Here is a 17388-nt window from a genome sequence, read left to right on the forward strand (position 1 = left end):
ATATATATATATATATATAATGTTCATATCGCGACATACGTTTGCGACCTGATCTAAATTACATAGTTTTATCTAGGTTTTCGAGGAATAGATCTTGAAATTGATTGCAATCTGTTTCAATTTTATGCGTTAATATTGTTTTCATTCTTGAAGTCAATGGCTACTACATATTCCATATAATGAATTATTAAAAAAAAAATTCGGAATGTTACATGCGTGTCCGACCTCGTGCTTTGAGAAGTCGAACGGACACAGGATAAGCTTGAAGAGAAAGGCGAGCAAAAATCGGGGCTCCATGCTGGCTGCCACGGCGAACTGCTAAGCGGCACGCAAGCAGGCAGTCAGACGTTTGTAGCAGACAACATGGCGCCGAGAGCTTCGTCGTCACGCCGGCGTGACGTTTCCCGCGCGCGTCATTAACGGAAGTGAGCCTACAAAATGGCGGAATTTTACGGCACTGAGGTGTGAAAGGGAAGAGAGAAAGGAGCGGAGGGGGAGGGCGTCTGTGCCTGCGGGCAGTTAGGTAGGCGATCGAGGCAGAATGATGAGAGATCCCGTAGAAAGAGAGGAGGTTAGGTTGGTGGCATAGAGAAAGAAGAATGACTGGTAGCCGCCTTCGGCGGTAGACTAGCGCGCTGTACGAATGGGGCAACGATGTGTCGAGGGGGCGACCATTAGATAGAAAGAGGGAAAACGACGTAAGCGATACGTTGAACGCAGATAGCGCTAAACGAAGTGACGAGTGGGGATACATAGAGGAGAGGCCGGGAGTGCGAGGAGAAAGGCTCGAGGGAACGAGAGAGTGAGAGATGGCGATAGAGCGGAGGGGAAAGACCAGTGAGAAGCAGCGGCAGACTCGCCGGTGGGGATGAAAATTAGTTACGGCATCCAAGACCTAAAAGGAACTCCGGCGCCGCACGGTCAGATCGCATCGTGCAATGTTAAGCGTTAAGGTAGTCTCGTGCGTCGTTGACAGTGCCGGTTTCGAAATTTGTAGTAACTATTACCGACATTGTCGTTATACTCGTGGTCGACGTAACAGCCATTGCTACACGTGCGAAAAAGTTATGTGTGTGTAATATTAATAAATAAAACCTTATGACGTGAGTGAGATGCTCAGTGAGGATAACTCAGTGAAAATGATTCAATCGAAGCATCAACAATCAGTGCATCAGCAACACCAACAGCAGAATATGCGAAAATCTGTGGGCGTTATGGGCACCAGACGTATCTTTACAACAGGCTTTAAAATTAAGGTGCTGGATTCCTATAGGCACGACAAAGACTGTCGGCAGAATCAGCGTGCTACTGCGAGAAAATACAATATTCACCGTCGTCAAATACAAAAATGGCTGCAATGTGAGGAGCAGCTCAGAAATAGCGTAGAAAATGGGAATGCTGGGGCCGTTTCGTCGGCAACTGCTTCTCCTCCGGTTACTAAATCGGAAAGTACTGTGACGGAAGCCACAGGGAATACCGTGACTCCAGCAACGCCGGCCTTGAACCTCAACCTCGCCAGACAGCACGGCGACGAGCTGACTACACAGCAAGGGCCCCCACCTTCTCATCCTCCGCATGGCAGTGCACCCTCCTCGCCCCAATATAACATTCAGACTACTACCACCAGCACGGTTTTGCCCTTACATCTAACATCTGTGGGCTATCAAGAATATTCACCAGAACAACGTCTTCGTTTGTTCGAAGAAGACAGAGTTCACATATCGGATGTTCATGGGTACTCAGACACGCAAGTCGATCAGGATCGTAATTATTATGTATTAAATGGAGATGGACAGCGAGATGCGGAAGTATCTTCAACGTTCGGTGGCAGGAACGAGGTGAAGGTATATCAAACTTTGACGAGTTACCATTCACCACATCAGGAGCATCGATACAACATAGACGATATCAGTAATGTGGCGCGTAATCATTCACCGAATCATCATCCGCAGCAACGAGAGCAAAGTTATGGGAATGTCGATTCATTCGACGGGAGATCGTATAGCCTGCTACTAGCGCCGTCGATGATAAAGACAGAGCCAGCGAGTCCAGACATAGCGGCGACGTCAGGCCTGTACGAACCGACGGGCTCTCCCAGCGGCCCACGGGCCCCACTCTCGCCGGAGGTATCGCATCGAGGCGCCGATAGCGGTGGCTCTTCGTCGTCCGTTCACTTCGTTGATTGTTCACGAGCTCCTACGAGCCCGTACTTGCACGTGCACGCGCATGAGCACGCACACACGTGTCCGCTAGATTCCGAGAAGCCGATCCTATCGCTCCTGCATGAGCAAAAGAGAGAGTCGGAGGAGACAACGCAGCATACCGAAGAGAAGAGAGAGGAAGAAGTACAGGAGGAGGCAGAATACTGCAGGACGTTGATCAAAGAAGAAGTAAACTTGGGCGAGGAAGAGGCGTATGACGAGGGGGAAGAAGTAACTGCATCTTCGTGCGTCGACTATCAACGACCACCTGTTGGCGGGTCGTCGCCAGATAGTTTAGGACCGGTAAGCCCTACGATCGCAATATACGATCGCAATGGTTACTCCTTGCCTTCGAGTCCTCGTGATTCTGCTAGCGCTGCAAGATCTAGAAACAGCTGGTCGGATAGCGAGGCGGATCCTCTCTCAATTAACAGCTCGAATTCATGCGGCAGTTTTACTCGCAGACGATCTTTTCCCCTGCGTTTTAAACTTGACGTACTCGATGCTTTCCATCGGGACGAGGAGGTAAAGGAAAATCAACGAGCTACCGCGAGAAAATTTGGTATAAATCGTCGTCAGGTACAAAAATGGCTGGAACAAGAGGCGGATCTCAGGGACGAGATCGCCCTTCGAGGTGATTCGCGTCAACGGTTGGGCCCTATCCAGGATGTCGCTTCTAACAGTGGTCATCAGTATGACTCACCATTGGATCTGACGACGACGAGTTACGCTTCGTTACGAGTTACGAATTGTATTTCGTTGTTGCGTGACCGACTTGAGATGGAATCATATGAACCATTGCCAGCGCAGAACTTGGATCGCGACGTTGGTTTAATTTCTTTTCTACATCCCATAAATTATCAACACTGCACTGTAATAGAACCATCTTCCGAGGCCTGCAGCAATCTATCTTGCTCCGTAGACAGTCATACTACAATGTCGACGACGTCTTCTTATCAAGAGTTGTCTTTAAGAGACTCCTGTTACGCAGAGCCTTCGATTAAAACATATTGTCATGCGTCCAGAGCAAATTCCGTGGTTTCTAATTTTTCTGAAGGATGCGAGCAAAGAGTTTCACCTCTGAAGAGACAGCATTGTACGTTTGCTTCCTGCTACGATTCGATGTCGTCGCCGAAGAGATTCTGCGAAAGGATCTCAGATGTGGACGACACATACGATGTACCTCAAGATACGCCTCTTTGTCTTGTAAAACCGAAATTATCGCGGGAGCTTTCTCGAACGGAACGTTTGACAAAAGCGATCGATCAATCAATCAGTACTGTATCAACTTCGAATAATCCTGATGCCATCACTTTCAAGCCTTACCTAGATAATCCTGTGAGTAAACCTATGAAGAAGTGCGCCGTCCAGCACGACTTATCTCCTATTAGCAATTATAATATCAACAACAATAACAATGATAATAATTGCCAGATAATTTGTAATTTTAACGAGAAAAAAAATCCTAATTACGGTGTCAAGCTTAATCTGCAAGTTCCTTGGACATCTAATTTTTTGGGCCTTAGGCATCGAGTATTGCCGAGTGCCTTTGTTAGCGTGTCCTCACTCCACAGATAACTTCCTGTCGGACCCTCCCCCCCCCACTGTTGATGATCAATTGCTGACAGTGGAAAAAACACTACAGGCTCGTATAATGACCGTCAGTCATATTCATATTTGTCTCATTTCATTCTATATAGATACATTGTTTTAAATAAAAAAAAACACGATAACGATCAGATTGCATTACAGTCAATTAGCTTGGGGGTGTAAAAATCGGGCTTGCAGGTTTCTCGGGTGAGAATGTGCCGGCGAAAGATCGATTGGTGCGTGATCTACTACACGTAGCAGACCACGTAAGCACTTATCATTTCCACGGATCGTCGGTGCCGCGCTATACATCGCGATAAAGTCTTAATCGGCCATTGGACGACCCGAGGCGTAGAAGGAGATTATACATGGTCGTGTCCTCGACTGGCGTCTTCTTCTAACATCACTAGACCTGCTCGACTCTCCCCCCTCCACTATCCTCTCGCTCTTTTCGAAAAATTCTGTAGATATCCTAGCGGATCTTTTTCCACTACGTTATCGTGGAGATTAGAGATCGGTGGTTATCGGCTAGGCCGTTTAGAGGTCGAATTCTATAATTATAGAATTATGTCAGAGAGCGCAGCCGTTGCGTTGCATCGGAAGAAAGTTCGCGGAAAGAAATGGTTGAGTCGATGTGCCAAGAAATGCAATTAATCTATTCTTACAGCATAATGTGTGACAAGTAAAAACAGGCAAGATATTCCGTACGCAAGATTTTTCAGCTTCTTGGCATTTGTCTAAGCAAATTTTCAGTTTTGTTTTTATTTCTATATTGACATTGCGTATTGTGCTGTACAGATGCATTATTGCATCACACAGACAAACGTAACACTTTCAAGTCGTGTTTCTTTCATTTTGCCTGTTTTCTACGGAAAGCTATCCGCCGACGGGCGTTGATCGCACGATTTCTCAGTAGCACTGCCACCCATGGCTTTCCGCGAACTGGCTGGCGCGATCGCATTCGTCACTGGTCGTGAATATGCATTCGATCTGCAGAAACCACTTAATTGCTCAAACAATTTCTTCCACGCGCGCACATATGTCACACGCGTACCACATTATTATACAATAAAACTTTATCATCTCCCTTATCATATGTTTGACAGTCATTAGTCGTTGTCTCTCTCTTGCTTTCGTGTTTTTATTGGTCTCTCTTAAATTGCCTCTCTGTAAATATGTAAATATGTAAATATTTTAAACTGATAAAGAAACTGATAAAAATGTGGACATTATTGAATTCCCGTAGCGTCAAAGACTTCTACGATGCATTCAGTGGAGTAAATGTATTATAATGTTATTATATTAATTATAATATAGTAATACAGTGTTATTAAGCGTTTAGAGTTTAATCGATTCTTCCATTTGGGAGAAATCTATTTTTGTATGATGCCGTCTGAAAAAAATGAAAAAGTAAAAAACTATTTAGAGAGAAGATGTAAATTCGAAACGAAATGAGCCACTTCCGCAACGACCACTTCTCGTGCCTTCTTTTTGTCGGTCAAAGACAAGATGTGAATCATTTTTTATGCATGATGAAGACGTATATATTTATATGCTTGTAATAGTATAGATTAATATATATTATTAATATTTTTAGAAGATAATAGACGGTAGAAAGCGCGAATGGATTGGCTCGTTGTGCACCTCCTCTCTGCGAATTAATTTACCGGGTAACGACGAAGATGTCGTGCGATTAAACAAATATTAATGACAGGAAGTCATTGCGTATTTGTCGAACGCAAAACGAAGGTGATTAATTTGCTAGTTGACGATAAAATCGAGGTGAACAAACGAAAGGGTTTAAAAAAGACACAAGAATGATTCTGAAGAAAATATCACGTGCCTTATATGTAATATATTCATATTTTAATTATAATAATTACGCGTACGAGGCGTTGTGCATCGGAACTCATGCACGATAGGCCATTCAGCATATTATGTATGTCATATATATATTGTCATATATATATATATATATATCATAATGTTGAATATTGTAGATTATCATCTGAAATAGAATTAGTAGCGTAAATCAAGTTAGGATATGTAGCATAAATCAAGTGGTTAGAAGTGATTGTTATAATGATGGCTATTCATATTATCTATGTAAAACTCACGTTCAAATTATAAAAGTTTTCTTTGCGTAAAACACCGACAATTGACATCAAATAATTTAGACAAAAAGAGAGCGACGTATCAAGTTAACTCCGTTAAATATTATATGAACAATAAACAAATAACGAGTACTGTTGTTTGAAATATTAAAGTGTCTGACAATCAATGATGAGATGCCCCTGTTAAAAAAAAAAACTATCTTTTTGAAGAGAGAGAAACTGTTTACGAGTCTTTAAATGAATATAATTATATTTAATTCTTGAACTTTATTTTGTATTCTAAATTACCTTTGTTTAAGGAAAAGATATTTAAACAGTAAAATTTTCTTTATTTTTTTTATATGTTGCACAATTAATTTGTACGAATGAATTTTTTAATATTACATTATATACATTTCTCTTTGTATACCTAATTATCTATAGTTCTCAAAATTTTTTATTTGTAAAGTTATTTCAGATTTCTAATTTTGAGTGTTTTATTTTTTTTTTATTCTTGCGTCGTGGGGGACATCTGAACAGGCGTAACAATTACAGGTAAATGTCTTTCGTATAGTATGAATGGGACTCTCGTTCGCAGTGCACTGAGATCGAGATGCGTTACGATCCTCGAGTAGATAAGTGACTTCTTTCATGTTTGACTTTGCTGGCGAATTATCAGAGGGAAACTTTTGTGAATCATCATTAGTTGATCGTAAGGAAACTTGTTTCAGATTGTATGAGATATCTTTCTCAAACCGGAAAAAAACACGATATCGATCACAGTATAACGTGGATTTTCCTCAATTTCTTCGTATCAGTCGATCAAATTACAAGACAATCACGTTGCACTTACAGTAAATGTTAAAAGCAGAAGAAATTACAATGATGATATTGACTTTATAGAGATTATTAATACTTTAATTATCGAAGCCAAGGAAATTGATACTGAGTGAATTTCTAAACAATCAAGCGGTTGCCAGGCGACGGGCATCAAGAAGGGCAATTTTGTAAATCACTGTTGCAGACAGGGCAGTTACGTTAATGTTTCAATATTCACGCTTAATCGAGCTCATTCATGGTGTGGCATTATCCGACGCGATTGCCCGCACGATCGCTTCGTACCGAGCTCTAATTTATCGCCTCACGAGTAATAAATTCACGACAAGATAATTGTAATAATTACTCCCATGAAGCAATGTATCATATTGTGTGTATCAAAAATATTTATCTCCTTTATTATCTCTGTTTAAAGAGAAAGAAATATAAATTTTGTTTTATCTTTCGTATTTCGCAAAAAGCACAATAAAAATTTTCAACTTGTTAATTTATTATTGTGCGCGAAAGGAATATATCTCTTTCTTATTTTTATAATGTAGAACAATTCGCCAACCAAGTCCGAGGATCGAAAGATTAGAATAAGGGAAATGGGTGTTATGCCTTGCCCGCGATCGCTAATAATGGTCAAGGCGGCAGTGTACAATAAAAAAAATTTAGCGTAATCGTAAGCCATAATAAATTACATAATGCCATAATACATTATACAAATAATAAGGGTATGACTGACGAGAAGAATTTTCGATCGCGCGAAAAAATAAATTGTCATCGGAGATGGCGTCTTGTGTGCGTGCATGCGTGTTCGAATGCGTCTGTATTTGTGTGTTGTAGTATGTATGTCACGTACACACCGCAGCCCACAAGAGTCTGTTAACGAGAGGCATAAAGCGTATACAAGCAATATTTTTTAAGTGCATAAAAGGGGGAGTCTCGTGGGCGAGCCCCCGCGTTTTATAGTCCGTACAACACACAAGTAAATATATTGTATGCATAATGTTCGCATTGTACGTGTATTATACAAAGAAAGTTTATATATATAATATACATATATATATCGTATATCATATATATTATTTATATATATCATATATATAGGGTAATTCAAAAGATTATACTGACAAAAAACTTAAGGAGCGTATAGAGGGGTCAAAATAAAAGAACCTATGTTATCCAAAGTAATCTTGAGTCAGTACACAGGCCTTTAAATATTTGGAACTTAATTGGATAATATATCAATGAAATAATCGCAATTTGTTACTCTTCCACTGGCTTTATTATTATTTTTTTCTTATTAAGGTTTTATTAAGAATCACGTGAGATACCTGGGATATTTGAGAGAGTGTTCTGTTGGACGATGCATTGTTCTATTTTGATCTCTCTATACGCTCTTCAAGTTTGGCCGTAACCTTTTGAATCACCCTGTATATATATCATGTATATGTATGTATATCATATGTTATACGAGAAAAAGATATTCGCGGGAAAAAGCACATAAATTTATCTATCTATATTTAAAAAATATATATATATTATATATCTCAAAAATTATATTTTGATACGATCAACTTACAACGACAAATGCGCCTCTAAATTCATCAGGTGCCTTCGAATTGCTCGTGCCTTACGGTTCTCGCGTGAGGAGGGATCAAGAACCAAAAGCGTCGCCGCCAAGTATCACTCGGCGATAAGCGTACATATTTATTGTATTGTATTTGTACGGAATTTCGTGCGGAAACAATGTACCCCAGTGTCCTCCTCACGCGCATTATCAGTATTTAAACTATTCTTTATTTATTGCTCTATTGTATCGCGACAACGTGAAGATTTACCGATCCCGTAACCAGGACTTGGTAGACTTGGCGTGATTTTGCGTGCTCCGTCATTTCTATGCCTTCCCGATCGCATACTTCGTAAAAACGCGTTGAGTTTCTCTTGTCCACACTCTTTGCGCGCAATCGATGTAATTTCGCACGGCCGAAGACTCCACGATTATCCGGCGCTGCGTATCGCTTATCGACGTATTATCGTTCGTTTATTGCGTGTAGCACGTACGTGGTCAATGTCGAGAGAAAGAGAGAAAAGAAAGAAAGAAAGAAAACACGCGGTTCCTTCGACGTGCGGCAGCTCAAAAAAAACGCGAAGTCATAGAATCGAACGGTTTATCGGCATTTTCACGTTGCAAACGTTCACGATAATAATATTGTTAATTCTGTATTTTATTACACGCCTTTTTTCTCATATTATCGAGTTTTGTCGACCACATCCGTCATTGTGATTTATCGAGAGGAAACGAACGGAAGAAAAATAGAGAAAGAGAGAGTGTGTGTGTGTATGTATGTGAGCGTCCACAGTAGATTATCGGAGAACGAGAGTGAAAATGTTATGATCTTAGGGTCCGAGGAGTGCAAGAGAAAGGCATCGAAATTACGAATTTTTTTTTGGTACGTTAAGAAATCCAAGAATTATTGTATTATTAAATATTGTATCATATACACACATGCCTAGAGATTGTATGAAGCGCGCCGAACAACCCAAGATTGCCCGTTTTGGCACCCGCAACGTTTTGACACGCTTTATACGATATAGAATCTTTCCCGAATTTGAGAGAAAATATAAGAGATTATTTTTTAAAAGAATTTTCCTTCTCTGTTATTATTGCCATTATTCATCAAATTTATTTTTTAAGGTTGCTCACGCAGTTGTAGAATATTGTTCATCGCAGAGAAATGTAAATTGAAACAGTACTCTTATCTCGACGACACGATGATACGACATTTAATTTGAAATAAAATATAATTTTACATGAACGATAAGATACGCTGGTCTTCCAAACTTTACCCGAAAAAATAAATCAAACTGATCGCGTTTCGAGATTATTATTTTGTAGATATAAACTGAGTAATATTGATCACTAAAAGTGAAATAAGTAACGCTACAAGTTTTTGATTTTCTAAAAATTTCGTAGTAGTGAGTTGTTACTTTGTTACATTTTCTGAATTATTAAACATCGTCGGCGGATGCGCGTTATCTATCATATCTGTACGCGACATGCATTAATCTTCCCTAAGACTCTTTTGAGAAAAGCCGTATGTACTTTTTTTTTTATCTAGAAAGACACGATTTTATCGAATGGCTCGAAGAAAGCGCTATTGCATTAGCACATTTGACGCAATAGTCTCTTTCTTCCACCGATATGATTCACCGAGGTCTCTGTCTCACGCGATTCTACAAACCTCGCAAGCATTTATCTTCCCGTCGCGTACATTTCAGTATAGTTACGCGTGACGCAGTGAGAGAAAAGTTCCATTCTCTCGTTACATCGATTCCATGATCCGGCATTTCCGCTTGGATCGCGAAACAATGACGCGTCGAAAAGTTTCGTAATATTATTACGAATTATAAATTTTGACGCCATTCTCGTGCGCTTTAACCTTTTCGCACTCGAAATTACTTTTATCGTAATATTGATAAACATTACGTCAGTTTCAATCTCGTAGTATCGAGGCCATCTGCGAATCTGTTCAGTTAAATTAATTTTGTCTCTTGCAAACGTCTCTCCAATCTTTTTTGTGTGACGTCTTTCCGATCAAGAATCACACACATTAATTGCGCGCGATAAAGAGAGATCATAATTTTTATATCTTTAATTATCGATTTGTTTTTCAATCATCGAAAAGGATGTCACGTATTTCAGAAAATTCTGGCGATATCGCAATTGCTCTCGGTAGCAGAGAAACAAGCGGGGGAAGTCAGTTCTTAAGTAAGAGACAAGCTGGAGCTGTGCGCTCCTCTCGCAATTAGCGATTTACGTAATTTCGCGCACGATCTGCGCGGAGCGCAACTCGCTCGCTGCAGACTGCGTTCCCGAAGAGGAACGCTCTCGCTCGCTCGCTTCGATATCACGGGTGGGGGGGGGGAGGAGAGGGAGGGGGCGGGAGCCCCGGTTCTCGCTCGTCCCGCCGCTCGGATTAGAGGCGCGATGGAGATAAGCGCGAGCCAAGTCATGGAGACTCACGCACGCATCGGCTTGATGTCGGTCCTCGCGTACCGATACCCCGCGCGCCGATGCACCGATTGCATTGTTTCCGTTATCGCGCCCGGCTCTGGATTGGCAGCTCTCGCGGCCTCCGCGCGTTAAGGCTCTCCGGGCACGCTCGAATTCGCGTAACGCGGCGGCATAGCACACGCACGTACGCACGCACGCACGCACGCACGCACGCACACGTGCACGTTGCGCACGCACGAGAGGCTTTTGGAGAACGCTCCTCGCTCACGTTTTGCTTCTCTCGATTCTCGGAGTCACGCTGTCGTGTGCAAATCCGCCTTACAGATTTCCGTGATCTTTGATTCTGCAAACAGTCTTTAATTTTTTTTTTTTTTTTTAGAGAGAGAGAGAGAGATTTATGATGTGCACGCGTATATATAACTTGTATCATAGCTGTGTTTCGTCACGCGGAACTTCAAAATCTCTCGCGAGCGAACGACTGTAGAATGCCATGCCGCCGCACTCCTGTGAATTCCTGGCTATGCAAATGCATGATTTATTGTCGATGTTTATCGTTGCGAGTCCGGTAACAGGGAATAAAACGCTCGCTGTTAAAAGGAAAGGAAAATATAGACTGAATGACACACTCATTTCCATACCCGCGCGCCGACTCTCCGCCAAGTAGGTGATGATGATTAACTGGTATCTTAAATGTCACTTATCCAGCATGAAAGTAATAAAACGTTAATGAATTTATTTTCTAATTATCCAGCAAGAAAGTAAAGAAACATTAAAGAAACGTCATTTCTAATTATTAAGTTGCATTCGTAAAGGTATTATAGTTTTTATGCTAGTAATACGATAACGAATCCGTGCACATTGATTAATGATTGCTTTAATGAAAAATATTTTTGTATTTACGTATAATAAAAAGAACTTATGTACGAAGTTAGCGTATATAATAATCAATAATTTCTCGCTTTGTGTTGCAAATAAGTGACTTGGTGCCAATGCACCTGAGCGAGTTAACCAATCGTTACCGCGTGCAGGCGGCGAAAAGAACGGAAGCTGAAGTCCAGTTTCACAGATCGCTACTTTAACGTCAGCGGGACAATTGATTTTAGCTCATACATTATATCTCGGAGTTTTCATCACGTAATAAAGTAGAGAGCTCGCAATTTTTTTTCATGAAATTTTTATAAATGCCATCGTCATTCCAGGACTAATCGTGAGTTAATTTCTCTGATTTAAAGCAAATTGAAGTCAAGAGGCTCACAAAGAATCGAACTTGTATAAATAAACATAGTTAATAAGCCATGGAGTCTAATAAAATAGTAAAACACACATATTCGAATCTTAATTTAACATAATTAAAATACAGCGTAACCGTTAAGATATGTGACATAAATATCGTCATTCTAGGACTAAGTTAATTTCTTTGATTTAAAATACATTAAAGTCAAGAGGCTCATAAAGAATCGAACTCATAAATAAACATAATAACATAATTAATGAGCCATATGGAGCCTAATAAAATAGTAACGGACGTATATTCAAATCTTAACTAAATATAATTAAAATACAGTCGTAATTAAGATATGTGACATAAATATATCGCATTATAAATTAGTCGTTTAATTTAATTTCTTTGGATTTAAATATTATATGTAATAAAGAAATGCACATTGTGTTCTGATATATATTAATTAGCGGCGTAAAACTCCATTTAAAGAGAGAAGTCAACATTCCTTGGGAGAATCTGTCCAAAGTCTCGCGATTAAATCGCGATAGCAACATTTATTTATCCGTTTTTATTACGGCCACCGCGTGCGCGCCGAGCGGACCTTGAATCGAAGCATGACTGTTGCAACGCGCCAATCAACGCCAATAAATGTCACCGGCTGGTGCAACGCAATTAGGAAGGGTGTAGTGGCACGATAAAAAAAAATGACTCCGATGGAATGCAACATTCCGAGCGTGTGATATTATGAAGATCAAATCGCGAACGGTTGCCGATCTCCTTGCTTTCCCTCGAGAAGACTTAACTGTTTTCCTCGTACTTAAGCCGCACGGCATCTAAAGGTTTTAAGTCTCCCGAGTTTCCTATTGTTGTTATACGTGTCTCGAAGAGAGAAGCTGGGAATACAATTAACGTGGCGTGTAGCATTTAGATACTCAGCCGCGCGCTCCCGGAATACCTACCTCTCGCCGGTCCGTTTCGTTCTTCGGACCGGAAATATAAAAGCACGCTGAAAAAGAGCTCTGGCGTTGCTCCAAAAGCCGTCGTCCGAGCCGACGTGACTCTCCGATTCTGTTTGCTGCGGAATGGGCAGCAAACAGTGCAGCGGGGCGGACAAAAGTTTTCGGCGATTATTCCCTCGTGCCTCTCGTGCGGACCGTTGACTTTTGTAGGCGAGTGGCCGAGGTAGAGAACCGGGCAAAAGGGAAGTGTGTCAGAATATGAGAAATCGCCGTGTCCCCGCGGAGTAGCCGGTGAAGCGATCCCGGTAAAACAACGCGCTATTTGTCAAATACTATTATTACTCGTGGATCTTTTAGCGATCGCGATTACCCCACGGCTACAAGTTTCTATGTCCCACATAAAGTGTTCGTTCTCTAGCTCTTCTCGATTGTAAATTATCAGCTTAAACGACGGATTAGAGCTTCCTTTAACGCCGCTCCGATTGATGTACTTCTCGACTTTATTGACAAGCAAAATAATGTATCTCGAACATTTCTGGACTCGGTAACTATATTCCCTGGTGAAAAAATGTCTCAGAATTTTTGACAATTTTAAGACTTTCTCAGTGTGCTCGGAATTTTTCCGACTTTTTATACAAATTAGAATGTTTTTTAGATATAATAATGAGATATTACAGATTTTTCCTGCCAACACATCTTTGAAGTCTGAATAAATACGAGAAAATTCACGCAATTTGTCAGAAATTTTCTTACAGACACTGAAAAATTTCGAAAATCCTCATTTAATTATTTCTTGAAATATCTGACAAATTTTATACATTTTTTCAGAATTTTTCATAAATCTAAAATATGAGAAATTCCTAGAGAATAGGACATTTTTTCATCAGGGTCATTTTCCGTCACGTCGTGCAAAGAGGTATTTCTTTACAAAAGTAAATTAAGCATATCTAATAAGGAACTTGCAATTGCACTGCAACTTGTTGATACAGGCGCGATATCGATTTTTTGAGCTCGAGATTGACGTCATCGCGTTAAACTGAACTATGACGATTGAGGGTTGAGATATATGGCGTAATCGCGCAGGTCGATACGGAGAGATGAAGATATACAAATCGAGATGCAGAGAGACAGAAATAATCTTCAACCGTCAACGTGACATGAAAACGAGCGTCACGTTTGAGTAGCAATTCGGTCTGAGGGACCTTCAGAGGCGCATAACGCTCGGGAGCGGGAGGAGATGCTCATTTTCGCAATGGTGGCTAATTATAAAGCGCACTCCAAAAAGCCTGTCTTCGCGGTACACGTGTTCCCGATGTCGCGCGGCAAGGGAGAAAAAGGAAAGGAAGTCTCTCGCGGAGCGACGTTCGTCGTAATTCCCGCAAAGCGGCGAGAAAATCACCGTTTGCGAAAGCAGCTAACGCTAACTCATGCATATTTTTATCACTGCGAGAGCTCTCTATCTTCCTTTCCTCATCAGTTTCTTCCTCGTGTTTTGTCTTCATCGCTATCGCTCTTATATCACCGTGATATTAAACCCTGGATTTATCTCTGCCGACTTACACATTTTTTTCCTTCATTAAAATTATATTCGTAGTTAAAAATATCTTAGTAAACGAATGTCGGATTCAAAGAGCCGCTTGCTAACCGGATTTGTAATTACAGATGCAAGAGAGGCGATGTAAACGTCCTGGGGGAGAAAGTACACGTTAAATGTGCAAAATTACATGGGATATATAAATGACTGCGTGTTATGTATCTCCAGAAGTGACCATTGTCCTGAGCAAGGAAGAGATTCATAGGAGATACCAAGATACCGCTATGACCATATTTAAGGTGAGAAAAATAAATAAATGACCGTAAGTGTTGAATAAACGTAACTTGAACGAAACAAATTTCTGATCAAAAATTTTTTTTAATTGCAGGAGGAACAAGGTAGGAAGAAAAAAATCGCCAGCTACCTTAGTTTTGGAAACAGTCGCAGGACAATGGAATACAGTAACAACGGAAATCACCCCGTTATCGTACGCAAACCTGTGGATTCTGGAATTACGCAGAACGCTCCCTTATCTTCACGAATGTCAATAGAATATCGCAAGCCGGGCGAGAGATGCGCGATAACTTAACGAGTAGAAAATGTTACAATTTTTTTGTTCAATAAACTTAGTTTTCGTTAACATTACGGTGTCGATTCCCCTTTGCATCACAGTTCTTGGTAGGCTATTAATTTTATTACAGCTGCATTTATATGGGAAGAGACTTTTATAAAATAAATATACCATAAAATAACATAAAAAAATGTACATAGTAATCACAGAAAAATTATTTTATCACTGATACTGAAATCTGTTCTTCAATAAGCATTATGATGTGACTACAATTAAATGTAGAAAGTTATCCGGGTAACTTAAGTGTTCGGACATCCACTGAAGCGGCGTCTCTAATGGCGGTACAATGCCATGGGTGCACACTGTAACTGTAAAATCGCTTAATAAGTATCAATTTTATGAAATGAATAAAAGTGTATGAAGGGTACAGGGGAAAAACAATCAATGTCCATATTGAACTCTGATTTTTCCCCAGCATGGTACATACATCTTTTAGCCTTATTTCCAATGAATTATAAGGTAAATGTATCAATGCCGGGACATTTAAGACCTATCTGGACACCTTTATCATTTTAGTTTTTAATAAGTATAACGCGAATTAAAATCAAAGATAAAAATATAGTACAAGAAAAATATTTTTATCTTTGAGATTCTTTGATTAAAATGTCCAGACATATGACCATTTACCTTAACTGTTCTTGATCAAAACAGACAAGACTTATGAAAATTCTTTGAAAATGCCACGAGATAGCATGATCAGATCAATTTCGACAGAAGACTTTAATCGTTTTTCCCCTGTACCTTTCATATACATGATATTTCCAAGAGACATGTTACAACTGTCCAAAATCGATGAGCGTTAAGCCTATTACACAGTACAAAGGTACAGGCAATAGAAATAATATCATTTCAACTTATAATAAAACTGAAAAACTGTAATTAATCAGATATGGGTAATAGAGAACAGAAATCCAATACGTCGGAAATTCTGTTTCTATTGCCTATTGCCTGTCATATTCCATTGCGTTAATACAGTTTCTGGTAAGTTGAAATGTGGTAATTTCCGTTGCCTGTCTTATTCCCTGTTCCTTTTGTATTGTGCGATAGGCACATTTAGTTTCATCCTTTAAATTTCAAAATATGTATGCTACGTATAAAAAAATACGTATCTCTTAGATTTCTGTCGCTTTTACAACATATTTCAAGGAAAATCAAATCAGTTTCAGACACTTTTGGCATATTCTTTGTTAGAGAAACTCGTGTAATAGTACCATTTTCTTGATCCGGGAATACTTCGTTTAACAAATGCTTCAAAGTTTTTCTTTGGCCTTCTTCGTTCATTGGTTTAACAAGTTTCTGTATGTATTTATCGTCACTCGTATAACAACGGAAAGGTATGTATTTAAATCCCTCTTCAGTACTGGCTTCCATGAGTCTACCATTCACGGACCAAAACTGATCGAATTTATCATTCATAATGCCGTTCCATAGCTGCGTGTGGTCCTTTTTCTGCATACTGGAGACAATTTGGCCTCGATGCTTCAAGACGTCAGCTTCTTTTATACAAGAGAGGAAATGCGCCTCTACGACTTCCCTAAAATTGTACAGTTGCATTTACATCACCTATAACTGTATCAATTAAATAAACTGCGCTATCAATTAAACAAACAATTGCATACAACTTATTACATACTTATTTTGACAGTGCATTAGAACGTTCTCCGGAAACTTATCAAAGTGGACGACAATGTTCCAAGGAAATTGAATGTCGTTGAAATAAATGTCGAGTAAAACGCCAATCGGATAATGCCACTTTAACGGCATTCCATTAAACTCCAGCCACATCTCATGCTCTTGTTTACTGTCGCTTTGTGTATGCCGTATGAAATGTTTCCGGACCTAAAACAACATCCAAGCAATATTACAGACAAAATGATTTATTCAATAGTTATTTGCGCATACATTCGTAGAGTTTTATGTGAATAACAGAATTCTGATCTATGTCTCTTACCTTCTCCGTACATAGTGGAAAATAACTTAATCTAGGTACCATCAGGTAAAATGGATCAGGCCCTTGTAAATCGCAAATTTCCTCCGAGTTGAGAGTAAAACAGACTGGGACCTTTCCGTCCCATATTTCTCGTAGTACCTCCCGATCGTGTGCCATTGCGTTAATAATATCGCGCTCACTCTAACACATTTGTTAAAACATAGCTTGATGACAAACAGTCGGAAAGTTAGGTTATATTTTCGTCGAAGGATGGGCGCGTTCAGCAGACACAACTGTTGAGTTCGTCTCATCAACACTCTGCCTTGATTGATTGGTTCTAAAAGTAAAAGCCAATCCCGTTCGATTGCTACTGAGCGGCTTGGTCTGC

At 40.0% G+C, this 17388-nt stretch overlaps 2 protein-coding genes across 2 annotated transcripts; one reads left to right on the forward strand and one right to left on the reverse strand.

Annotated features, from left to right (window-relative positions):
- The first annotated feature begins 84 nt into the window (after positions 1-84).
- On the forward strand, positions 85-3926 carry LOC112453814. The gene has a single exon (XM_025014772.1). It carries the CDS (start codon positions 1113-1115, stop codon positions 3777-3779), a length of 2667 nt encoding a protein of 888 aa, XP_024870540.1. The 5' UTR covers positions 85-1112; the 3' UTR covers positions 3780-3926.
- An 11287-nt stretch (positions 3927-15213) lies between these two features.
- Positions 15214-17382, reverse strand: LOC112453815 (autophagy protein 5-like). The gene is made up of 4 exons (XM_025014774.1): positions 17022-17382; positions 16704-16909; positions 16282-16604; positions 15214-15378 (listed from the first exon to the last, which is right to left on the reverse strand). Exons 1-4 carry the CDS (start codon positions 17175-17177, stop codon positions 15266-15268), a joined length of 798 nt encoding a protein of 265 aa, XP_024870542.1. The 5' UTR covers positions 17178-17382; the 3' UTR covers positions 15214-15265.
- Positions 17383-17388: the final 6 nt, after the last annotated feature.

The sequence above is a fragment of the Temnothorax curvispinosus genome, unplaced genomic scaffold (assembly GCF_003070985.1).
Source record: "Temnothorax curvispinosus isolate PA1 unplaced genomic scaffold, ASM307098v1 QBEX01004709.1, whole genome shotgun sequence".
NCBI classification, from domain to species: domain Eukaryota; kingdom Metazoa; phylum Arthropoda; class Insecta; order Hymenoptera; family Formicidae; genus Temnothorax; species Temnothorax curvispinosus.